This window comes from Botrytis cinerea, chromosome 13 (assembly GCF_000143535.2).
Source record: "Botrytis cinerea B05.10 chromosome 13, complete sequence".
Classification (NCBI taxonomy): domain Eukaryota; kingdom Fungi; phylum Ascomycota; class Leotiomycetes; order Helotiales; family Sclerotiniaceae; genus Botrytis; species Botrytis cinerea.
In genome coordinates, this window is record NC_037322.1 from 394,213 (window position 1) to 419,807 (window position 25,595).

General features: G+C 42.1%; 7 protein-coding genes across 8 annotated transcripts; 4 read left to right on the top strand and 3 right to left on the bottom strand.

Annotated features, from left to right (window-relative positions):
- The first annotated feature begins 21 nt into the window (after positions 1-21).
- Positions 22-3,294, top strand: Bcsal1. Of its 2 annotated transcripts, XM_024696646.1 has the most exons (8): positions 30-450; positions 539-720; positions 783-808; positions 1,035-1,168; positions 1,502-1,726; positions 1,776-1,941; positions 1,994-2,029; positions 2,084-3,293. In XM_024696646.1, exons 1-8 carry the CDS (start codon positions 222-224, stop codon positions 2,598-2,600), a joined length of 1,515 nt encoding a protein of 504 aa, XP_024552460.1. In that variant the 5' UTR covers positions 30-221; the 3' UTR covers positions 2,601-3,293. The 2 variants fall into 2 exon arrangements, with proteins under 2 accessions (XP_024552459.1, XP_024552460.1); XM_024696647.1 differs by having other exon boundaries at positions 22-450; positions 1,035-1,726; positions 2,084-3,294.
- A 786-nt stretch (positions 3,295-4,080) lies between these two features.
- BCIN_13g01060 (hypothetical protein) lies at positions 4,081-5,752 on the bottom strand. Its single transcript, XM_001557078.2, has 2 exons — positions 5,332-5,752; positions 4,081-5,175 (listed from the first exon to the last, which is right to left on the bottom strand). Exons 1-2 carry the CDS (start codon positions 5,529-5,531, stop codon positions 4,530-4,532), a joined length of 846 nt encoding a protein of 281 aa, XP_001557128.1. The 5' UTR covers positions 5,532-5,752; the 3' UTR covers positions 4,081-4,529.
- A 209-nt stretch (positions 5,753-5,961) lies between these two features.
- On the top strand, positions 5,962-8,425 carry BCIN_13g01070 (hypothetical protein). Its single transcript, XM_001557077.2, has one exon. The coding sequence runs from the start codon at positions 6,408-6,410 to the stop codon at positions 7,917-7,919; it is 1,512 nt and encodes a 503-aa protein (XP_001557127.2). The 5' UTR covers positions 5,962-6,407; the 3' UTR covers positions 7,920-8,425.
- Positions 8,426-9,889: 1,464 nt separating this feature from the next.
- Positions 9,890-11,268, top strand: BCIN_13g01080 (hypothetical protein; the record flags this gene model as incomplete). Its single annotated transcript, XM_024696648.1, has 2 exons — positions 9,890-9,961; positions 10,128-11,268. The coding sequence occupies 2 exons, from the start codon at positions 9,890-9,892 to the stop codon at positions 11,046-11,048; spliced, it is 993 nt and encodes a 330-aa protein (XP_024552461.1). The 3' UTR covers positions 11,049-11,268.
- Positions 11,269-14,930: 3,662 nt separating this feature from the next.
- On the top strand, positions 14,931-17,937 carry BCIN_13g01090 (hypothetical protein). Its single transcript, XM_024696649.1, has 5 exons — positions 14,931-15,099; positions 15,168-15,959; positions 16,011-16,095; positions 16,145-16,411; positions 16,462-17,937. The coding sequence occupies exons 1-5, from the start codon at positions 14,988-14,990 to the stop codon at positions 17,747-17,749; spliced, it is 2,544 nt and encodes an 847-aa protein (XP_024552462.1). The 5' UTR covers positions 14,931-14,987; the 3' UTR covers positions 17,750-17,937.
- Positions 17,938-20,404: 2,467 nt separating this feature from the next.
- BCIN_13g01100 (hypothetical protein) lies at positions 20,405-22,914 on the bottom strand. Its single transcript, XM_024696650.1, has 12 exons — positions 22,447-22,914; positions 22,332-22,385; positions 22,122-22,261; positions 21,932-22,017; positions 21,810-21,868; positions 21,724-21,760; positions 21,596-21,665; positions 21,498-21,518; positions 21,412-21,448; positions 21,267-21,363; positions 21,147-21,217; positions 20,405-21,083 (listed from the first exon to the last, which is right to left on the bottom strand). Exons 1-12 carry the CDS (start codon positions 22,559-22,561, stop codon positions 20,461-20,463), a joined length of 1,410 nt encoding a protein of 469 aa, XP_024552463.1. The 5' UTR covers positions 22,562-22,914; the 3' UTR covers positions 20,405-20,460.
- Positions 22,915-23,227: 313 nt separating this feature from the next.
- On the bottom strand, positions 23,228-24,893 carry BCIN_13g01110 (hypothetical protein). Its single transcript, XM_001557071.2, has 3 exons — positions 24,577-24,893; positions 24,147-24,530; positions 23,228-24,096 (listed from the first exon to the last, which is right to left on the bottom strand). Exons 1-3 carry the CDS (start codon positions 24,686-24,688, stop codon positions 23,465-23,467), a joined length of 1,128 nt encoding a protein of 375 aa, XP_001557121.1. The 5' UTR covers positions 24,689-24,893; the 3' UTR covers positions 23,228-23,464.
- Between the last annotated feature and the right edge of the window lie 702 nt (positions 24,894-25,595).

Sequence of the window (25,595 nt, forward strand, 5' to 3'; positions counted from 1 at the left end):
AATCTTGGAAGTTTGCGCTCTGAATTATTGAAACTTCACTTCTACGCTGCCTCACTTCGCATTCAAGCTTTGATATGGTATGAAAGTCGGAGAAAAGCATGTTCGCTCGTTCGCATCGATGATAACCATATATCCTCAAATTTTGATCAGTTCATTGATCAATTACTATACGATATGATTGCGAAATCATAACCCCACGGCCGCAACTAAACAAAGATATCATGAAGCTATCAAAAGGAGCCGCGGTAGCAGAAACGCAGAATGCTCGCGACGAGAGGGTTGAGCAGTTATGGAGAAATTTAGATACAAATCAGAAAGGGGAGATTAATTTGCAAGAGCTTCAAAAGGGGCTGCGGAGGATCGATCATCCATTGAAGAATGCCGGTGATATGCTAAGAGATGCAGTAACGGCCATGGATAAAAATGGGGATAAAGTTATTCAATATGATGGTATGGACTGTGAAGAAAATCTATACCCAATATCACTCCGTCGGCTTGCAGCTTCATATATCCTTACTAATTCTTTTTTTCCCTCCAGAATTTCGAACGTTCGTCGAGAAAACCGAAAAAGAGTTATTCGTCCTCTTCCAAGGCATTGATAGGGATAATGACAATAGATTGGATAAAGACGAATTGCAAGTTGCATTCAAGAAAGCTGGACTCGCTATTTCGAAATCTAAATTAGACCTATTCTTCGAAGACGTTGATATGAATCATGATGTTCGTACCAAAATCACCATCTCCCGTATCTGTCATGGACCACTCTCTAACTTCACTTCAAGGGATTTATAACATTCGATGAATGGAGGTCAGTACTTTCACTTCTTTTACATCGAGTGAATGAAACATATCAGATGATGTTGATCTCTTTCCAAGCTTTCATTCTGTATGGTTGCTATGCAGCCGCTAAAAACCCCGGCGAACCGTTGAAACTACCTAGTGCTGGTAGCCATACTACAACCACATAGTTCCTAAACTTCACAAATCATTGACTCGTCTGAAAATCAATCTGTCCTAATTAATGTGTATTTTAGAAACTTCTTATTATTTTTACCCACTACAGCTTCTACCCAACCTTTGAAGGCCGTACTGTCATATTATCAGTCTGCAGTAGCTGTGAACGCCGAGGGCGATACTTCAATTCGAGAAGACACACTCGAAGGCTTAGGTACCAAAACAAATTTTCTTAAGCTTCTTTTTGGGGCAGTCATTAGTATCGCAGAATCGCATCGTGGCCGAACTCCTACAATACAAATTGAAGAAGCACCTTCACCTACTTCTTCTCACAACGAAACCGCAAACATGGCCATTACAAATGTACAAGCGATCAATTCTATTGACTCTGTTGGTGATGTATATGACCACATTGTCGACCCACTTCATCCACGTACTGAAACCATGGCCAATGTTATGAGACGTCGGCCAGAGCTGACCCACGAAGTTCCTAAAAAGTTAGAGTCATCAGAGAGATCAAGACTGACGGAGATATTACCTGATCCAGGCTACTTCGCGGCGGGTGCTATCGCCGGAATTTTCTCTCGTACAGCAACAGCTCCCATAGATCGATTGAAGGTTTACCTCATCGCCAATGTCTCTGCAAAAAGCGCACCTCTCGAAGCTGCGAAGCAGGGAAACCCAGCTGCAGCTGTTAAAATGGCCGGACAACCCATAGTCCTTGCCATCAAGGAGCTTTGGAAAGTGGGCGGTATGCGTAGTTTATTCGCTGGTATGTTTATCTTGGATTCTACTCTTAGCACAAACTGACGACCGAACAGGCAATGGCTTGAATGTCATTAAAGTTATGCCTGAAAGTGCGATCAAATTTGGTTCCTTTGAAGCTGCGAAAAAACACCTGGCTCAATTGGAGGGACATGGTAATTCTAAGAAGATTAACCCTTATTCAAAGTTTGTTGCTGGTGGTTTCGCTGGAATAATGTCTCAGTAAGTACTTATATTCAAGTCACATGAACTAGCGACTAATCCTTGATCCCAGATTGGTTGTCTATCCGATCGATACCTTAAAGTTCCGGTGAGATATCCTTCCCACCCCCATAACCTGAATATTGAACTTATTTGTGTCTAGAATGCAATGCGAGACTGTTGCCGGTGGCCTTCGTGGAAATGCTCTTATTGTCGCCACTGCGAAACAAATGTATAAACAAGGTGGAATTCCGTTCGCATACAGAGGTTTGACAATGGGGTTGGTTGGCATGTTCCCCTATTCCGCTATTGACCTTGCTACGTTTGAAACTTTGAAGGGATACATGGCACGTCGAACTATGAAGCGCTTTGGATGTAGTGAAGCCGAAGCCATGCCAGGGCCATTTGTTACAGGCGCCATTGGCGCATTTTCGGGAGCATTCGGCGCAAGCATTGTCTACCCAATCAATCTCCTCCGTACTCGATTACAAGCTCAAGGCACAGTCCTACACCCTCCAACTTATACTGGCATTATGGATGTTGCACAGAAAACTCTTAAAAATGAAGGATTTCGTGGTTTGTACAAGGGTCTTGCGCCAAATTTATTCAAGGTCGTACCTGCTGTCAGTATCACATACGTCGTCTACGAACAAGCCAAAAAGACTATGGCCTTAAATTAAAAGAACTCGACTTACTCGGCCTACTCGACACCCTAATTTATGTTTCTGTGTCGAATTTTGAGTTTCACATATTACATCCCGCAGGATTCAGTTGAAGGGGTTCTAGCAAGGGATCGGTTCCACAGTAACAATATCCTGTTATCTAAAAATGACCGAAAGCAATAATCGATTATATCATCCAGGCTCAGGTCTGTACCAAAATAACAACAAGTTAAAATCCGCAAATCGTTTTTATGTTTCGGTTTTTGTGTCCTACACACCAGTACCCTAACGGCCTTTCCACCTTCCACCATTTGATACCACTGTTGTCGGGCAGCATCTTTAGAAACATACCACTTTTTTTTCCTTTATCAGCGTTAAGAGAACAGATCTGCATGAAACTGGCGTTTACATTTACATTTTTCTCATTTGTCACCCACAACTCGGCGTTTTAGGGAATGGAGATATGGAGATATACCTATGGATGGTAGGGTAAATGATATGTTTGCATACATTGCAAACTAGATGTGGTATACTAGTTCTGCATGCGCATGGAGGTGGACGGAGAGAAAGGGGCAAGGGGGATATTAGAACAGAGTCCTAGATTTGTGCATATTGAGTTAGAGTGTTGCACCACGGTAATGGTACACAACTCAATACATTACAGATGTATGTAGTCATTTGTGGAGAAATTGAGACTGGAGAATCTTATGCATATCATGCGATTTGTATGTGTGAACGAGATGATGCGATGTGATGGTGAACTGGTCTGGAATATCTTTTGATGTGGTGTCGTCAATGTGTGTACGATGGAAGTTCTGAGATACTGGAGAATCGAGATGGGTATTTATATATATGGGTTGGGGATGGATGTGAGTGAGTGAGTGAGTGAGTGAGTTTTTGTGAATTAGAAGAATACGTGTTTGTTGGGAAGAGTTACAGCCGGTTCAGGCAGGGGACGTGGTGATCGGATCTAACTAAATGCACAACAATTGCTATGTGTAGAACGAAGAAAATAGAGATTTGAGATTGAGAAGAAAGGGGTAAAAAGTGTCTAAGCGGGGTTTGTTATATTTTATTATACAAGCTAGCTAGGTAGTTATGTCGTATTGTATTTATTGTATTGTATTGTATTGTATTGTATTGTATTGTATTGTATTGTATTGTATTGTATTGTATTGTATTGTATTGTATTGTATTGTATTGTATTGTATTGTATTGTATTGTATTGTATTGTATTGTATTGTATTGTATTGTATTGTATTGTATTGTATTGTATTGTATTGTATTGTATTGTATTGTATTGTATTGTATATCATTCTTTCATTCTTTTATTCATTTATTTATTTCTTATATACATTTCTCTGTAAATTCTCACATAACATAATATAATATAACAAAACATAACAACAAAACATAACACAACAAAACGTAAGTTAAGGTAACGTATACTTGTATAGATATCAATATGAACGTCTCAGTAAATGGAATTGGGAAGATCTGAATTCTGAGATGGATGTAGAGTAAAGTAAATGTATAGATAGTATATATTGAACAACATCTTGCTAGGCTAGCCATCATTCAACCCAACGCTGCAGCTCCGAAATTTCAGGTCAAGATTTTCTTGAGATGTAGATTTATTTCTTCTCGTGTAGGTAGGTAGGTAGTTAGGTAGGTTGGTAGCCAGCCAATCCAATCCAATTCAAGCTAAGCTAAGCTAGTTGTTGATGAGATCTCAAGAGGGACATGTAAAGATTTCTATAGAAAACTTGGCCTCTTCATCGCATTCTTATTCCATTCACCCATGCTTTCCCCTGTACTCCTGACTCCGATTCTTGCGCCTTGGTAATCCTCACGTTGCCTCTTATATTCTGTCTGTCAAGATTCTGGAGTTTATTCGGTGCCGAGACCGTCCTTCCTCTCTGCCTTGCCGTCATTCATACTCGGAATCTACTTTAAAATAATGATCAACAAGACTAATATAATGATCAAAATCAGAATAATGGTCATCTGCATATTATCCTTCGCTTTTCTTGCCACGGTCCCCAGATTCTTTCGCGCTTTATCCAGTCTACTCTGATGACGATCCACATGACGATCTACTTCATCTAACATCTGTACATGTTCATCTAATTCATCACCGATTTGTATACTCAGTTCTCTCTGTCGACCAATACTTTCGCCAAGTCTATCAAGCGCCTCGTCTTGTTCGGCGAGCACTTGAGAATGATAGGCGTGTATTTGTTGGTTGTCGAGATGGCTTTGATCTGGGGGACCGGAGGGGTCATCGCGGTAAGGAAAGAGTGCGGCGCGGGCGGGATCGGATGCTTCTTGGATAGAGGGAGAGTCGCTGAATCGAACGGATTTTGGAGATGGGGCAACGGCGGAATTGCGGAGAGATTTTTTGAGGAAGGAGGAGGAGGATCCTACGCGGGGACGCTCGGCTGCTCGGGTGAAATCGTTGGAGAGAGAGGGGTCGTTGGGGTGTGAGAGGGTGGATGAGGTGCTGGCGGTGGGATGACCGAGGAATTGAGAGGCTAGGTCGTCATATTGTGTTTGAAGGGTGTGTTCGGTTTCTTGGAGGGTAAGGGATTGACTAGCAGACTGTTAGTTGTGTGCGAAATCACGATGTATAGTAGACTGCGCAAGAGATATGTGATGCGCAGACATCGCTCCAAGGTCGATTGTATGAAAGGAATTGCCGGAATTATCTCCTATGCCACTCTGAAAGGAAGAGATAAATCTAACATACGATGTCTCCCCGGCTTCTTCCAGTCGTATCCTTTCGTTCGTTATATTCTCCAAGCCTTCCCGTAACGATTCCAACGACCGTGAAATATGGGCATCTTGAGATGTCGGTTCCAAGTTCAAGGAAATGGCACGCTGTCTTTCCAGCAATGATAATTTTATATGATCCGCAAGCAGAAAGTATTGATTGGGATTGGTTGACATGATCGCGGCCTAGATGGTATCAAGATATACGAGCTCCGGAAAGCCGCAGATGGTAGGAATTGAGTGAGGACGGGATCAAGAGGATGCAGTGGGAGTGAAAGTATCAAATGCTGAAATTAAAAGAAGGGTTATGTTGATTCATTCGATTCGATTGTTATTATCATTCTTGGTAACGGGAACATGCTCTGGTTATTAATAAGTTGTAAGAAGCCAACCGTTTCATGGGATTGGATTACTTGGCCAGTCTTATGGACTCATCAACATTATCAATGGATGGCAGCCCACGGTTTCCTTCCCATGACAGTATATCCGATCCGAAAGGCTGCCATAATGCGCACGTGAGGTGGCTGTAGGGTTGATCTTGAGACCAGAGACGCAAATTCGCATCTTCTGGCGCCCAAGACATCCCGACATCTCAAGCACCACCACAGCCATAACCATAACCATAACCATAACCATAACCATAACCACAACCACAACAAGAGCGAACGGTGATAGACGCGGGAGGTTCTTGCCAGCCGCTTTCACGCACGTCTATTCATGAAGCGCCATCAGGATTTATGCTAAACACCTTTGCCTCTGCAAGACTTCTTTTCTCCTCGTTCCTTTCTCACAAGTAACCTACAATCCTCTCTGTAATCCACACCTGCGACAGTTCCAATAATTCACGTGGTCCGATATTGTTGCCATCTTCATCAACCAGATCAACGACAACTGTTTTTGATGCTCTCAATTCCCCCTAAGAATCTTGCGGGCTTCAAGTCGCATCCACAGTTCTCGTACTTTAAGGTTTAGTAGCGATTTGCATTGCATTTGGATGAATTATCAATCGATCAATTAATCCGTCCATTTGGTCGTCTCCATAGCTGAGTCAACATGCCTCCACCGAATACTCCAACAAATGGAGCTGCTACACCTGTCTCACACATTTCTCGACCAAACACTCCGCCCAACAATATCTTCATTTTCGAAGGTTACGATCCTGCTACAACTCACATTGGCTTTGCTTACTATCCGCCTCAATCCGAAGTTACACAGCCGGTTCTTCACGTTCCAAATAATACCCCAGCTTCCAGTATTCATTCTTCGCCCGAAAACTCCTACCATTCACGCTCTCGTCGTCCAACTTTACTCGACCGAGGAATTATGGAAGTCATCGGAGAAGAAGAACGAGATCGACGCGATGAGGACACTCTCGATTATCGGGCCGTTGACTACGTAAATCCTCCCGACCAAAACCTCATCTGTCCAATTTGTCGCGTTCCTTTGGTTGATCCAGTCACCATTTATTGCGATCATACCTTCTGTAGAGATTGTATCACTCAAGCTTTGGCTGTTACGGAGAAATGTCCCATGGACCGTTACCCAATTTCACGCAATGATCCACTTCGTCAATCAAACAGAATTATCGTTCAACAAGTCAATGATTTGATGATTGTTTGCCCAAGTTGCAAAACTCATCTCCAAAGATCAAAACTTCGCAATCATCTCGCTATTCATTGTAAGGAAGTTGAAATCGCATGTTTGGATCCTGATTGCAAGCAACTCATCAAGAGACTTCATCAACCAAATGGTTGTCTTCACTATGATTCTTTCTGTCCGTACTGTGACGAGACTTTGCTGCAGAAGGATATGGAAGAACATTGCGAGTCGAAATGCACTTTCCGTCGTGCCAATTGCGGTCAATGTGGTGAAAGGATCTTACGTATCAAGGAGTCGGAACATATCGATCAATGTTCAGAAGGCATTGTAAAATGTCAATGGTCAGAGTTTGGCTGTGATCATGAGTGTAAGAGAAAAAACATTGATGATCACAAAAGCAAGTGCGAGCTTAAGAGATTGGGTCCATGGGCGGCAAAAATGCAAGCCGATAATAAAGTCAAGAGTGAAAAGATTGATCGGTTTGAGCGTAAGATCAAACATCTTGAGAATTGTATTAGTGACAATGGAACTTTCGATCGAGCCGACGCAACGGCCCCTTCTCTTGCAGGATTATCAATGACGGACGATTCCTACGAAACACCTAATACTTATCTTCTCTCGGTCGTTGAGTCACAACAGAGCAGGATCAATGCGCTTACTGCCAGTATCGCCGAGATGGAAGCTCGTCAAAGTGTTATGCTTTTGAATGAAACCATTCCATTGAAAGATCAAATCGTCGAACTTCGCAATACGATAAGCACACTCAATATGTATGTTCGTTGGCTTTTGAATGTTCGAAGAGGAGAAGGTCAGCGACGCAGCTTCGGTAATGGTGCTGGTAGTAGTAGTGGAGGTGGTGCCAGTACTCCTGATGATAATAATGGTCGTGCAGGACCAAGTTCTGGTGGTGCTAGCATTGGAAGACGTTTAAGCGATAATAATAGGGAGGGAGGTACGAAACTTTGAGTTTATGGTGAAGTACATGGAAGAGTGGATGGATGGATGGGTGGGATAGCGCATTTGGAGTATGGATGAGCAATGATTGATGAGCAAATGACACTACATTACACGGATGGGATTGGGATGGCTGATGGGATTTATGGTTTTTGTATTTTGATTTCATGCGAGAGATATCTGGATGAATGGAAGGCGTACTTACAATTGAGTGTGGATCTTTTTAATAATAGGAGTTTTTTGGATTATTGTAATTTTAGGAGGGTGGGGAAGTGTGGGGGAGTGGATGGACGGGGTTGATGGGCGGGGTAGAATTTGGAAGGGAAATACGGCTGGGAAGGGAGAGGGGGAGGGGAAGTTGAATGGATCAGTCATTGATAGAAGATGACAGAGTGAGGACTCTCAGGTGGAATAGCCGAGTCTATGTGAACTATGTGAAGGTCGTGTCATAGGAAGTCCTTATCTGCTTGAGTAGGTAGTATGTATTCCATAGGATTAATCGATCTTAATATATGGCATGAAGAATGAATGGATAGATATTGATTGTGATATATTTCCTTCCTATGAATATGAACACATTATTGGCTAAGAAGGGGGGGAGGAGGGGGCTCCACGAGAACGAGAAAAACTGTACACCCAAAAAGTATTCTCTTTCAAAATTACATATCAAATCAATCTATCAACTTTTTTAATGCGAGGATTAAAACGAACAAAGAGAAACTATTCAATTGTCTAAATACTGGGGATTTATGATATATATCCATCTGTGAATAATATTATATATTATTAAAGCATAGGTAGTTTTCAATAATTTTCTTCGTTCACGTGAAGAGGGGTAGTGTACAACTCTCCACACCAAGAACAAACCCCCGCTATTTTAGTCCAAGGCACAAAGACTTCAACAACCCCTCGAGATTTGATACAGTTCCTTCCCGCTGCCTCTCTGCCTTTTGGATCGTTGTCTGCACTTTGTTTTTGAATAGGAGAATGTGTTGCATTGCGTTGCATTGCATTGCATTGCGTCTGATGCGATGCGATGTAAAGCTAGTAAGTCGATTTCCGTCAACCTGGTTAGAAGAAAACTAAGGGTCTTTCTCTCCTAGTATTGTTCGTCCCAATTGGGAATTGAAGGCCTATTGTAAAGCACTAAGATTCAAAAATGCTAATCGTCTCAAGATTTAATGAAGATGTGTGGCTTTTTTCCTTTTGAGCCAATTCCTGCACTTTGCTTTTAAAAGGATATACATGTTACATTACATGTGATGTAAAGCTAGTAGATCTCCATCAACCTGGTTAGAAGACCTTTCGCACTAAACCCCAGACGATCAACATTGCATACACACACACAATGATACGAGCTGAGCTCTGAGTTCGGATAATGATATTCATAAGTGTTGTATTACTTATTTTTATATCACTACTAGAATTTATCACTTGTGGATCTTTTTGCTTTGAGAATCTTCTTGAGTGGAGAGGTTGTTGTCAGACCAAGAAGAATCTAAGAAATACGACTTTGATATATGTCTCTAGCGCGTGTTACATAGTCTCTAGTGGGGTGGACAAGCTGTCATGTAACACTCATCGGCCTTTAGTGACCCGGAGGCACAATTTTTGGGCTGTTCGATGAATTCATACACTGCTTCCTCGACAAGTGAGCTGTTATATTAGTGGAAACGGGCGTTTATACGACGATTTTACGAGCTGGATAGATTAATGCGATCTGCAATGCGACCTGCAATGCGAGCTCAATAGAATAAAGAAAAGTCCCTACTTAGAACTTCCTTATTCGACGACGTACATCTATGTAGATTCCAACCTTTACAGCTATCTTTATATAAAAACGTCAGAGAATTATTCCCAAGCAACTACTTCAATAGTTCACACACCTTTAACTTGAGCTATCCTCAACCTCTTACCACTCATAATAATGGTAAACCAGACCCGCGACTACGGTGAGCTCAGAGTCACCTTGACATCTTAATATGACTGGATCTATAGCGACATCAAAAGCGGTGCGAGAAGAAATGCTGCCTTCTTCAACCCAAAGCCCCAGGGTAATTTATGTGCCTTGGGCAGCATTGGCGTCACCCACTACAATGAAATCAACGGCAAGCAAGCTTCCATACTCGTCGGACCGAACCCGAATCAATCACCACCGTCGGGGAAAGGTCCGCACTTGCAAGGCCAACTAGCTATACGCAAATTTGGAATGACGCAAAGAGTGGTGGACGACATGATGGTGCTATCTGGCGACCTAATGCCCCGTCTGGCTACATTTCACTTGGTGATGTTGTTGGTGGTAGTCACAGTGTGCCACCTAGCACATCAGCAATATGGTGTTTGCGAGTCGATCTAACCCACGTCGCCAATTACGCAGCAAGTGATTTCTGGGACGACAAGAAATCTGGAGCTGCCAAGAATGTATCCTTCTGGCAACTCGTCCCTGAATCTACTGGCCTCAACGGTCATGAGTACCTTCCTATTTCTGCCGGTACATTCCGTGCGCATGGTGCATACGACGTGAAGCCATCTCTTAGCCTTGCTTACGTTCCCTTGTTGGAAGTAGAAAATCAATTCCAGAAATTCGACGTCCGGGCGCCAAGCATTACGCCGACCACAATCCCTGAAGTTGGAGATCAATTTTCACAGCAGGCGCAATGCAGAGTCGTATTACCCTTTACTGCTTTCTATCCTATCGACGATGAACGGAGCCTTGACCTGATCAGGAACCCCTTCTGTGTCATAAGCAGATCTATCGCATGGCATTGTGAGGCTGCTTGGGTGAATGACACTAACGGTCCCTTTGACCGCCAGGTGACAATCAAATACGGCGTCAGCAAAACACAAAGCGAATCGATGGAACACAGCATCGGTGTTGAGGTATCGGCTTCATCTGGCATTGGGCTTGTCGAATTTAGCGTCAACCTCAACTACCAGTTCACCTACAACAGTTCGTCGTCATTCACGGAGTTCAGAGAATCAGAAGTAATTGAGAAGATTAACATTCCGCCGAGAAATGCTACCGTTTTGTTTAGTAAGCATATCTGGATTAAGGGCGTACGTGCAGATTCGTCTCAAGTGATCAGTCAAGTCGAAATCACAGCCAACGACGAATTACATTTTAGTGGTTGTGCACTTTGAAGGAAAATCATTGCTTTTTTGTTCAGACACAACTTATGGTTGAATTTGGTATCGGCAATTTGGGCCACGAAATGAGGGACCAATTTGCAAAGTCATATTTAGGCCGCTGAAGAGCACCGGTGGCTTTTGAAATGAGAAAGGATGGGTTTCGAGGGTTATTTCATAAGGGTTTTGCCTCTTTCTACTCTCTTTTAGCAAACAATCAATAAAATGAATGCCACTCACTCTCTGGAACATGATGTTCTCATCTCAGCTCAGCTCAGCTCTAACTCCTTACTTTCTCTCGCGTGCATGCTGCCGCCCTCATTTTCGAAATGAGCTTTGATCTTTCTCTTTAGCCCAAATTCAATTACGTACTAATAACTTGTTCTCTCTGACTATTCTGAATGCTGCGATAGAATCCTCTTGTGCAACTCTTACATCCCTGCGTATAACAACGGACTTTTTTGTTCAGAAAGAAGAAACTGTCCATCTCTTCAAAAACTCTAGTAAAATCAAAATATACCAAATCATGAATGTACCGCTTAGTTTTCCCATCGGCTCTCTTGTGATAAGCAAGCAAAAACTATCTTCCTTTGAAGAAGAATCTGCAGAGGACCGAATTCCCGTCGTAGCTGAAAATCGAGCGGTTTTCGACTTTCTGAGTGCTATCATGCCATACGATTCTTTGAATCTTCTACCCGGCCCACGCGATTTTTTTTTTTGAGTTTTGATTTTTTTTTTTTTTTTTGTGGTGGTTGCGGGACTAATCATGCGTGTTCAGTTAATCTGAAGAAGTCGGAGGAGTGGCTGGATTTGTTTGATCTATTTTTCGGGACGATTGAAAGAGAGGATTTGGAGGGGAGTGAGATGGCGCTGGATAGTTATGTAATTGTGGATGATGCCTTTTTCTTTAGGATTTTGAGGTAATGAGTGATGCTGCGTTATTTGTAGAATAGTGCGGGGTGGGTAGGGGGATACTGTGAATTGGGAGATGGACGGATAGGATTAAGGAGATGCCGAGATATGATACTCTCGGATTGAATGAGAAGATGCCTAAGGAGCGATATGTGGAGACGGATAAGGGTCGCAGGAAGGGGTTGCAGGAAGCTCGTCATTTTTGACAGTTGAATTGCCGCTCCATTTTGATCCTGCTAATGTAGAGCATAGACCATGGAGCTTTGAATTACAAAGGAGGCCAATTACTTTGACATGCGCATGTGGTTGTAGATTAACTTCAACATATCCTAGCATATGCGACAACAGTGTTGCGATATCTTGTGTCAAGAGTGAAAATCACAATATGTGGATGAAGTAGGCCGAATGAGAGGAGTGACGTGTTGGATTTCAAAAGATTTTAGTTCCTCTGATCACAACTTCCAAGCTATCAGATTCTAGAATGGTAATTCTGCTTCCTTGAATGTTCACCATAAAGAACAAGTTCTATGCTAGTCGCCTTGCGCCTTTAAAATTGTATGCCACAGAAATTGATGATGTGATCATGTGTTTAGACGAAGGCCTGATTCGAAATGTGCGGTCGCTACTCGACGGAGATAAGGACTGAATCTGGTTGCTCCCACCGAATATATACTGAGTTCCATGAAAGCCACCCCTTAGTAGCAGCATGAAATTTGAGCCTTGGGGTGTGGATAACATCGAATGTAGCAATACTTCATTCTTTCAAGCTGGCTCGCATCTCTTCTCAACTTTTCCGGTCAACTTAGACGCCCAAGGAGCAGTACCAGACCTGTGGAATCCCAAGCGGCTAATAATCCAGGGATCAAATCTGCATGTGAAACAACATCCGCACCCTCATTCATACTGTCTAGGCTTGACAAGTTTTGTACCCAAAGAAATTATACAGGCTATAATGCGGGGGGTAAAGATCGGATCGCTTAAGTGGGTCAAACACTGGTGCTAATGTTATTCTACGAAGTAGACACTATCTTTAGTTGATGAAGTGGAGTCGAACTGGTTTGTCCTGCCTCGAGGTGTCAAATTATTTACATCGGGTCTCTTATCTAATTTTTCTTGGCTAAAATATGTTTATAGCACATTTTGCTGCTGCCTGCAACGCGAAGAAAAAGACAATGACGATATTGAAATAGGAGTGGGATGATCAAATGAAAAAATGTGTAATACTTTGCTGTTAAAATTTTTACTACAAACATTTTCAATGAGAAGCTGTACTGCTTAGCAAAGCAAATCGTGTCTATGCTACTGCTATATAACGTTGCTACACAAATGTCCCTTGAACGGGTGTACCAAGCAATTTCAGTATAACAGCAGCGACTCTCGAAGGGTCCCTCTCGAATTGACCACAGAAAATTCGATCGAGACTCGAGAGATACTGAATAGAAGCATCAGATGATCATTAAACAATAATGTCGATGTTGCAGGTCACTGACCTCACGAACAAACAATTGCGCATTCTTGCACTGCTAAGATGCATGCACTAGCGGTGTATGTATAAAACTCAACAAGATATTTTTTTGAACTTTTTTCACTGGCAGCATCCCAGATTTAAAACGGTCCTGCGGGAACAGCTATGCTTTTGACATACAGCTAGTGGAGTAGCGATGTAGCGTACCCAGAGACTAGGCAGATTTTTCAAGGCTGATTTGGAGCTGGAGAGTGGGATCAGTAAAGTTTCGAGAAATGGAGTTTTAATATGATGGGGTACTGTACGATCTTCGAAGGATTTGAGGATCATCGTCTCGGGTAAGACATCAGGATAGTACTTGGTCATGAAACCATAACTCTTTTTGCTGACTGTATTCTTTTTATTGCACCTTGCTTTCTGTCCAGAGTTCTCGAATTTTAAGAAGGCTGTGTTGTTGTTGTACCCTAGTTGGAGGATTCGAAAATTGCTTAAAAAAGTTAAGCCTTATGGGGCTTGGCTAGGACAACGTGGATTGCCTTACATGATAAGCATCGCTAGCAAGGGGGATATTTGATTGCATTAGATGGACCTTCCTGTACAAAATCTATGAACACATGAAATGAACCAGCCAGCTCGAATTCGGGAGGAACATACAGTCATGATATTGAAACGGAGGAAGAGGTGATTCGGGACTCGATACGTCGACATCTTAAGCTTCAACTGGATGAATTGTGAATTCTCTGAGAAAATGGGATTGTAGTGGAAAGCGTAGAGGTCCCATAAAATTTAAGTGGGTCACGTGCTCCGTCATTTAAACTTTTACCAGTCGGTCCCTAGGTAATCTGTAATTCTATCTGCTATCTAACAGCAACCAACATAAGCAACATGAGCAAGCTGGCAAACAAGCTCACTGAACCTCGAGGACCACCATGCGCCAGGTGTCTGTTAGTGGAGAGATCGTGTGTCAGAAACCAATCACCAACGTTTTATTTCGGTGGTTGGAATGGTGGATGCTTGTTTGTTTGTTCAAATGTTGGTTGGCCGTTGGCTCAAATCTCAAGGTGCAGGTAACTCCAGCAGTAGCTAGAGCTTACCTAGGGAAAACACTCCCATACGTCCATTCGTATGGAAGAACTCACAGCCCAATTAATCAACAATCGCTTGGACGTATCTAGGTCTTACAGTATGATTGTGTACGGATCTATATTCGGTTACAATAGTGTTGTCATTAATGTAGTAATCTTCCTCAACTTTATTCATTCAGCCGACCTGGATAGAACGATATAACGGAATAGATACCCTGATAGATATGGATCTAACTGTGGATATGCGGCGCAGAGATGTATGCAAATAAGGCTTAAAGGCCCAAGAAGCCAATACGGAGCCTTGCCTAGTACCCACAGCCTTCAATCTCACCTGTTCACGTAAAGGTATGTTGAAGGGAGCAGGGGACAGGCGCAGACAATAAGTATAATCCTCTGTTGCGTCCATAAAATGTGAGCTTTTCTTATTATCTTGTTGATTTCGTTTCAATTTTACTTTGATTATTCTTTCAAAGTTTGTGTAATATAATAATAATGGAGGGGTCAACGGCGACGACGAATTCCACCTGTGTATCCGGTGGACAACCAGTAATTATTCAAGATGCAGCTTCGTGGAATACTACTGGATGCTCAAAGGGCTTTTACTGTGAGTAAAAGAACAATTCTGGGTGTTCAATTGGCACCAGAAGAAACTAATATAATTCTCTTTCGCAGGTCCAAACAATACTCTTACAAATCTACCACAATACTGTCCTCCAACTCCTCTGTGTCAAATATTGAGGTTCTCAGGAGGAGCATGTATACCAACAATGGGAACTTACGAACCTTCGCTTTGTCCAGCCGGATATTTTTGTCCGGAGCCAGGAAAGCTACAAAATCCATGTCCAGCGGGATCTTATTGTCGCGCAGGATCAACTTTGCCAACGAAATGTGCAATTAGCTCGAGATGCCCGGAAAAAAGTGTTAGAGATATGAATCTTATCCCATTGGCTATATTGATAATTGTGGATGTGGCGATGTTAATTGGAGCACTGGGCATAACTTTGAAACGAAAATTCAGCAATAGAGCTCGGAATCATTCGAAAGAGAAGCGATCGAATAGGAAGACTTACACAAAGCCAGGAATGTTTCGAGGAAGAGAGTATTCTCAAATCCATGATGAGCAACTACAGGTGGCCCGAGAGCAAAGCGATATTGCCATGGAAGAGAGAATTATGAACCTTCAGCGAAGACCTACCGGATTTGAGGAATTGGGTAATCTGGATGAGGAATTCTTATATGATGGTCAAAACGCGGGGGAGGAGCAAGTTATGAATACTGATCTACAATTGTTTGTTCAATCTTTGTCGAGATGCTTCGGAGGAAGTAAATTCGGATTATCATTCGAATTCGAGGATCTAAAATTCCACCCACCAAAGGCTCCGAAGCCTATTCTTTCACAAGTTTCGGGTTTGATTGACGCTGGAAGTTTATGGGGAGTAATGGGTGCTTCAGGAGCTGGAAAATGTAATTTTCATCAATGCTCTTCTATCCGAATTCGAGGCTAACGGGTAATAGCTACTTTTGTAAATGTTCTCATGGGTAAAACGAAAAATACTGGTGGGGTTACTAAAGTTAATGGCGTCGCGGGTGATATCTCGAAGTAAGTTCTCCAGCCGATGGTATGCAACAGCAACTAATAACAATTACAGGTACAAAAAAATCATTGGATATGTACCCCAAGACGATATTGTTCTACCAGAACTTACTGTTCGGGAAAATATTCTTCATTCTGCTAGAATCAGGTTACCATGCACATGGAAGGAGGACGAGATCCAACATCATGTTGATGTTTTACTTGCTTGTCTTCAACTTTCTCACGTAAAGGATTCATTAGTAGGTAGTACTGCTGCTCCAGTCATTTCAGGTGGTCAAAGAAAAAGAGTTAGTATTGGTATGGAATTAGCGGCTGCACCTATGTAAGTTTTCAGCTCAAACTTTCTTATTTCTTAACTCACATTATTACCAGGGCCCTTTTTCTTGATGAGCCCACTTCTGGTCTAGATGCAACAGCCGCAAATTCTATCATGAAAACTCTCAAGGCTCTCTCTCGTCTTGGTATGACAATCGTGACTATTATTCATCAACCGCGACAAGAAATTTTCGAATCTCTCGATAGTCTAGTACTTCTCGGTGCAGGTCGAATGATCTACTTAGGACCTCAAGTAGGTGTAAAACCTCATTTCGAACGTCTTGGTTTCAAATTCCCCGACCATGGCAATCCTTCCGATATTATGGGTGATATCATTGCCGGAGAAGGTCGTCTCTACAAACGTACTGGAGATGCTAGTATCCAACCTCTCATAGAACATTGGCAAAATCACCCAAATAACTCATTCGAAGATGTAAAACGTCCTGGTGTTTCAATCGCCGAGTCAAATGCTCTCGCCTCAACCATCAAAACTCGTGGTACATACTGGTATCGACAAATTTGGTTTTGTTTCCAACGCTCTCTCGTTCAACAATATCGTATGAAGGAGTCGTTTTACTTCGAGTTAGGCGTCGGTGCCGTTTCAGGATTCTTAATCGGTCTCGCGGAACTCAATCAAAAGGGTGCAAATTTCCGCGGTATTTTCAACGAACCATATGAAATGCTCTCTTCATCAATCGATTACAGCTCTGTTCCTCAAATGGCACTTCTCGTTGGTCTAGCTATTGGTCTCACTGCTTCAGCGCCAGGAGTAAAGGTCTTTGGTGAGGAGAAATTGGTTTATTGGAGAGAAGCTGCAGCGGGACACAATCGCTTCGCGTATTACGTCGGAAAAGTTATCTCAACTATCCCAAGAATGATTCTTGCAAATTTCCACTTCACAGTGTTTTTTGCGCTTATGACTACACCGATAATTAGCTGGATTGATATGTTCGCCGCTAATCTCCTCTATTTCTGGTGCATATATGGTCTCGCATCCTGCGTCTCCATGGTTACCCGTCGCGAAGACGGACCTCTTCTTGCAGTCATGTCATCCCTTATCGTTGGTGTGCTTAATGGTATGTCGCCTTCTCTTAAAAAAGTACGAGGCTGGCATCTGGTATGGCTCTGGAGAGCAACTCCGGGCACGTGGTTAGCGGAGGGATATTTCACGCAGAATATCAGTCCGATGGATTATCTATATGATATTGAAACGGCGAAGAATGCGGTCGGATATAATTTGGGTCGCTTTACCGAGGATATGCTTATGCTGCTTGCGTTGGGGGCGGCGTATCGAGTCATCGCATTCGTGGGGCTGAGGGGGATGTATAGACATAAACAGAGGTAGATGGTGAGATTTGAGAGGGGTTTGTGGATAAAGAGATGGTTATGAGTTGGACTGTATATTCTTGGGAGTTTTGGCGCGAGGGATCGGAATACATATTGTGTTGAGTACTAGGGTACCAAGGTCGTTGAAAATTTAGAATACCCCTTCATCTGGAGACGTGTAAATACAAATATATGATATTATGAGCAGTATCTTTTTCGGAAAACGACGTGATTGTTTTGACAAGAGGCAAGAGGAGACGATTTATATTAGCGTCATTATGCTCTGACTTGGAGGGGAAATATCAGGTAGTCCCGGATGTAGATTCTCTTGAACAAATTTTCTGGCCCTCCTATGCTTTCATATGGTAGAGTTTTTTATGGATATCTCATCACTGCTGTTTTTTTTTTTTTTTTTTTTTTTTTGAAATTATATAATCATATCATGTACCTAGACACTATTTTCATCACCACCACACAATACCCACCGTCATTCAGTTATGTGGATTGGAATATATGATCAGGTGTAGGAAATCAGTTGGTAGTTGGTATCTCTGTTCTTAATGTCATGAACTACATTCTCTTGATATTTAGCCATTGTCATATTCTCCAGTTATCTTCGTTGTATTCGATGACATGTACTGTCATATGTTTCGTTCGGAATCTATTCCCATCTCAGGATAGCTAGATACTAGAGAATATCAGTAATGATTGATCTGAAAAAAAAAAAAGCCTCCCTGAGAAGTGGTACATTTATTCCCACAGGCTTGTGTGGATGATTGCGATCAGTTTATTTTATTCTTGGAGTTTCTTCTCCGGAGTGTGGGAGAGTTTTTGTAGTAATAATGTTGAGTTCGTTAAGCTGGATAAGCGAGATATGCAGGTGAATAGGATGTTGTCTGAGTGTATGATGTATGCATTCATTTCTCTCGCTCCATATCGTCCTGATTATTATGAATCCATTAAATCTACTACTCACATATCGCATATGACCTCGACATTAAAAGAAACTACTTTTCTCCTTGATTTTAGTCAGTCAAGATAGGTGGTGATGCCATGGCAAATACATTTAGTTTTTTTCCGTAACCTGCAAGTACGGAGAAGAAGTCAATCGTCAGGTTCTGGAGTGAATGTGTGAAAGCGTAAATGGACAGCTATCCGAGAGGTATAGAAGTCACGATTATTTGGACGTGAGTTTGGTACATTATTGTTGTCAATCCAATTTCTTTTTCTTCATTTGCCTCCAGTGGTTGCCATTTTGGAATTCGCTCATTCTCCCAATTTTCACTCAAATCAGATCTCGTTTCTTCGCGCGTTTTTGCTGAGTTAGACTTATTCTCTTTATCTATTTCATTTCTGCCACACTCTGACAAGAAAGAGATATTAATACACGCTCATAGAATCTATTCCACACCCGAGGTGCAGAGAATTTGGTGTCTTCGTTCATCAACATAGTGCCTTTTATGGACTGGGTAAGTTTTAAGGTAGGGTCGGTGGAATATAAGTGATGGATTGCGAGTGAACTAAAGAGGGGTAGCGGGAGTATCAAAACTAGGGAATATGAGTAGAACGTGAATCATTTACTCCTTGCTGGCTAGTGATACTGTCAGGATTTTTTAGGGCTACACAGCATCTCATTTATTGACTATATAAGAACTACTCAATGCTGATGCTAGTATCATGAAACCTGAAAGCAAATGCCAAAAGATAGTTCAGGAGATCTTTTCGTGTGTGCGGTTCCAAACCATTGCTGAAGTTGAGGATGCTTTGATGGCTTCGGGATCTGCTGTATTTGGAGGATGATCAGGGGATGGGAATGGTAGTCGTCTGAAATAATTAGCAGGCAAGATAATGAAAATCAACTGTAGTCTATATAATGACAGTAGAAGGGTAAAAATGTGCTTCAAAATTTGTCAAGAGTTTCGTAGATTTTTTTTATAAGAATACCATGTCAGTTGAGCAACTACCTCGTTCATTGGTTTGGCTTTTCTTTCTTTCATACTCTATTTTGGTCGTGGTGGGAATGTTTGATATGGGAGATATATAGGGAGGTGTGAAGAGTACGTAGCGAACTAAACATTAATACGGGATAAGGGAGAAATACATCCTGGAGAGAGGGAAATGGAGGAAGTGCGCATGCGGGGTAGTGAGTTATCAGAATTGATGTCTCTCGATGTGCGTTCTATATAAGAGATTTCTTTAGGGCTTCTGAATTGATCAGCAGAGATTTAACTGGAGAAATCTCATGGTGGTGCCGCCAACTGACAGTGGAAAAATCAAAGCAATTTCGGACTTCAAAATTGGACTTCAATGGGAATATAATTCGGAAATTTAGTTTTATGATAGAACCAAATCTCACGCTATCATTTTCAAAGCCCGACTATCAATCCTCACTTGTCATTGTTCCTGTCGCCATCTAGTCAGTCTTTCTGGCAGTGTGTACAAACCTTCTCCCATTATTTGCACCTCCTACAGTTTCGTATGAGAACAGAACTCAAGACAATTACCAACAATCATAAATCTAACCTCAGCTATCGTGGATCTGAATGCGTTACCTTCCCGATATCTTTTATAAGCTATAGTATGTGGCCTGCTTAACAGTCTGAGGAGATGCATCAGCCGTCTGCTTAGTTTGTGTAACCGCCACTCGACGATCCTGAGGTGAAAATGCGGGGTATGAATTAAACCTATCCGGTAATGTGTGTATATATTCATTAACACTATACCCTCATCTCAAAAAGAAATATCCGTATCATCGCCCTCCCCCATCTTTACATCGCCCCCCTCTCTCTCCTCGCCCCCAATTTCAATCCCAATACTACCTCCACCTCCACTAATACCCCTCGGCAGCGTTAAAATCAACCTCTCATGATCACGATCATTCACGATTCTAATTCCCGTCTCAATCACCTCCCTCACATGATCCCTCTCTACCGTGATCGCCATTTTCGGTCTCCTGAGCCCCGTCTCTCTATTTCCATTCTCAAGCCCTCTATTCTTCCCTCCCTCTTCTTCATCCATCATATCTCCCATTCCTACTCCCGCAGTCACAGTCGTCGTAACCGTTGGTAAATCAATAGCATCCCTGGCATAGCTATAATCATCTGGTGTTGCACCATGCACAGCGTTCGTATCCGTAAACAAATTATCTCTATTCGAAAACCCAAAGTCCCCAGAAATCGAACGAGGACTGGAAATAAGTGGTCGGGGAGAAATAGGAGAAGGGAGAGCGCTAGTGCGAATAGTAGGGTAGGAACAAGTACGTGAATGGGTATGTGAGCGAGAACGATGCGGGAGGAAAGTGGAAGCATTGTCTTTGGAAGTTATCCAATGGAGAACCAGAACGCTAAAGAGTACTAGGTGTATATATGAGCCTTTTGAAGATTCTCTGAAAAAGAGAAGGTGTAATGGACGCTTACTATCAAGATTACAAGACATAAGACATATCCAGCCTGGTTCACCTTTCAGTACCAACAATAACGTCAAGTTACTAGGGATAATATCAGATATCATCCTAAAAGTCAAGAGATGTGACTTACACGACACTAGAAGTAAGCGCACAACAACTTCCAACAAAAGTACGGAGTGCGACGGCACGCGTTTGAGAGTTCGGATTATTCTTGTAAGAATACAGACCTATGAGGTTTAGTTGAGATTGGAAAGAAAATTTCGATATGAAATCACCTTGTAGTGGAACGAGAAATAAGAAGGTTAAATAGACCTAGAGATGTTAGGCCGGCATCTGATTGCAGTGAATATCATGGACTCACATTGACCAATATATCGAAAGCCTACCGAATGTTAATAAACGTGCCCCTCGAACATATCTCGAAGGATTTATTAGAAGAATAGGCGATAAACCACCTACAATAAGAGGTATCATCGCGACCTGCTTCATTCCGATCCGGCATTCACCGTTCTCATAATTGGCGAATCGGCTTTGGATTTTAAATCAACAAGAGCTCCTTTCCGACAAAAACTCGGAGCTACACTCACAAGATAAAATTCAACGCGATTACTGCGCAGTAAGGAACTAAAATGAATTAATGCTTGAATTGGTGCATAGAAATCAGGCGACTAACTCAGCATTCCAATCGAATTGAAGAGGTAAAGAGGATCTTTGAAGCGTGGTTTTGAGGATCTGCGGATGATATACTGTTATTTTAGCAAATAAAACAGTAAAAATACATATGAGCAAACGTACAACTCTTTCAACGAGAAAATAGTAGATAAACTTCTGGTTTTAGTGAATGTTGCGGTCGCTCGTAGTGAAGAAAAAAAACCTACTACCTAAGATACCACGTAAGTACAGCTGACTGGATGTATTATTGGGAATCGATGGGTCGAAACCAACCAGAAAAAAACATATCTGATTTCCTGATTTCAGCACTCACTTTGGTCGTCATATAACAAGACAAACATAATATAATAGCATTGGAGCACATATGCTTTGAATAATTGACACCGAACCCCGCCGAAACAACTGCAGACCCAAGAACAAATACCAGGGAATCAAAATATATCAAAATAACCACTGTTCAATTCATACATCAGTTACGAAGCTCTAGTAACAAAAGCCTGGTAGATAATCCCTCAGAACTTACACCAACAAACAAGAGGGTATCGAGACCAGTCCTGTACATTTTGAACGCGACGAGCTGCATGAGAGTCTTAGTATCTTGCGACGTGTAGGTTATTCTATCAGGCGGACAAACTTACTCATACAAATTGCTAAAGCTGCCATTGAGATCATAGACAGAATAATTGAGAAAACCTTTCCAGCTCTAGGTTCATTTGTGGATGCCTCCGCCATTCGCTCCATAAGGACTCCCATCTTCAATGTCAAATCTCAATCGAAATACATAACAATAGCGAGTGAGAGAGGAATATCCGTAAAAGACGATGTACATTGGAGAAGTTTCCATATGTCAAATAACCATTCATCTCCGGGTATGTTGAGCTGTTATCCGATTTCCACATTTGGTTATCTTCCGGGTCGATTTATTGTGTAATCCTAAGTTCGTTCGAGGAAAGACATGATGGCTCCATTCGGCGAATCCAATGCATTTAGACCAAACCTTGGCTTGCATCATGAGTGCCATGGCTTGATGTTGAACAAACAAAAGGGATAGAAAACCCCACGGCATGCAGAATGAGGCATGTTGAACCGAGGAAAGCAAGATGCCCTTGTGGAAACAAGGAATGCAAGTAACACCGAAGAAAGTTCTACAGGTCTAGAAAGTCAACAAGTGACAATGAGCAACATGAATTTGGATTATCTGTCTCTACAAGATACTGACAAAACCCAGCAAAAGAAAGTGCGAAATTGTGTTGTGAAACATTGGATTCGGATACTTGCGTTCAACAAAGCCATTGTGTTACCAAGCCCCCGAGAATTACGCGTGAGGTAAGGGATGAAGAATTCCTTAAATAGACTAATATGCAACTTACAGGTCGCAAAAAGAAGTGAAAAAGATAAAGAAAAACCAGACCATACAACTGAATGCAATTTAATAAGTAGATTCAAGTAATATTTTTGACTGTCGTTGCAGCCCCAAAAGATAGATTCATGATTTATGTCGTGGAATCATCGGAACTTTGCCGATGAATATACACGTGTTGTCTCCAAACACAAGACCACCGACACTTTCAACTTTTCACGGGAGGAGGCGACCACTCCAGTGTGCAACAGCTAATAATTTTCATATTTACAGAATCATCTCTTCCAAAATTCCCACTATCGATACCCATGATTATAACCTGGATAGCTGGTATATTCGGAATAACCAGGAGGAGTACTCGCCGGTTCGTCCAAACCGATATAGATAATATTGTCTTTCTTCCCCATCTTAATTGCTTTCTTTTCATTTCTTGCAGCTTCCTTCTCCATCTTCTGCAGCCTTTTCATTTCCTTCTTTTCTCTTCTTGACAATCGAGGAAACTCACTTCCTTCACCGACCAATATTCTACCAGGATGAACAACGTTCATTAATGCAACTGCAATCAACATAGGCAAAGCATCAAGGACCATGAAATACCATTCATGATATGGTATTGGATTCTTGCTTGGATCGAGACCAGCTGAAAATTCTACCAAGCGGTAGATAATTCGGGTAGTTATTAGTGCGAGAGACATAAACATGGTATACAAAAGAGGTCTCCAACCTCGATGTCTCTGATCTAGTATTTGATTGGCACTAACTCCCATAGATCTTTCACGTTGTTGCATGATGAACATAAATTTGATGGCGATGGCTGTGAAAATCAGAATGCAAAATTCTTGGAATCCAATACCGCCCATGTAGATATGGATACCGGCCATTAAGATAGTTGGATCCGCGTCGGGAGATATTAGTACACCACCCACAACTATGCAATGAGTTAGAAAAGAGCTCCGTTGGTGAATGGAAGCATCTTACGTTGTGTTATGAAAGATAGCACATCAAGCCATACAAAGATCTTGGCTATCTGAATACCTTTGATACCCCAAACTTTCTGACCTGGAACGAAGAAGTAAATCATTCGACCCAGAACCATATATATAAAGGCATTGACCCACATAGGGGCAAGTAGAACCAAAATTTGAGAGACAGTGACCAGAGCAACATTTTGTTGCATTTTTGTACTAGCTGAGCGTATCGCAAAACTCGTAAATTCCCACATACACCCCATAATCAATACCCAACATAGTCTTAGCTTCTTGTGGTAAAATGCCTGGAAGATATGGACTATTGTAACGACGAAGAAAAGTAACGTGAAGATAACTGCTGCGGCAAACGATGGATTAAAATTGTAGTTGGCATCTACCATTATTAGCTTTTGATTTCTGGTGACAAAGCGAGCACATACTGCAAGCCCATTCGGGCACATAACCATTTTTATCTGGTGTGACGTTGATACATGATGATTCTGCAGATGCACTGGTGGAGACACTGTTGGCTATGGTCGTCGTAGCAGACATGACTGTTAGAGATATGCACAGCCGGTATACTGTAATTGAGATTGGATATGGATATGGACGATAACGGGACCCAACAAGGCCGTGAGCCTTTTATATAGTCGGCATTTTGAAACAACATCCAAAGGATAATATCATGGAGTATTTTTAGGACAAACTCAATTTCAACTCCGCCATGAAGTTCTGGCTACATGAGAGCCGCCATGTCATGAAGAATCGGTAAGACATTACTTTCACCATAATAAACGATCCAATTGACACGATAGCCTGACCAAAACCCCAGCGGCTTGTGCATAATCAACGCCCATCTGACATCTGAGGAATTCGTCACCCAGGATAATGAACGGGTGAAGGATGATAATAATTGGGTTTCACGTAAATATGGAGAGTAATGAGAACCGTTGCGCTGGCGTAGGATAAACACAGCCTAGCAAGATCCACAGGTACCTGCAAATTGTCCAATGAACATGCGCTGATGTGGAGCACTAACTCTCCGACTTGGCATCTTTCACACGTGATCTGGGTGACAACTTTGCAGCATTCACGTGGCACTAGAGCGAGATAGAGAGTGACTTCGAAACTTGTTCATCGACAAGTCATGAAAGTAGGTAGCCCCCAGTCAATGGGATGCCAATGTAATGAACATTTCTGAAAGCACGCGTTGGCCCATTCGCTCTCCATGCCATGCTGAGCCATCCCAGGATTGTCTCTTTTCCGCTTGCAGGTAGATAATCTAGACATCGCATCCGACAGGAAAACATAGCTGGATTAATTGGACGCATCGAGGAAAGGCTCTTTGAAGCCGCCAAAATCTTTGAGGACTCGTAAATTGAGGGATGGAACATAACCTTGAAGGCTGAACATCGGGGTGTCATTTCTCACCAAGAGAATTTCCCGAAGAACAGATATC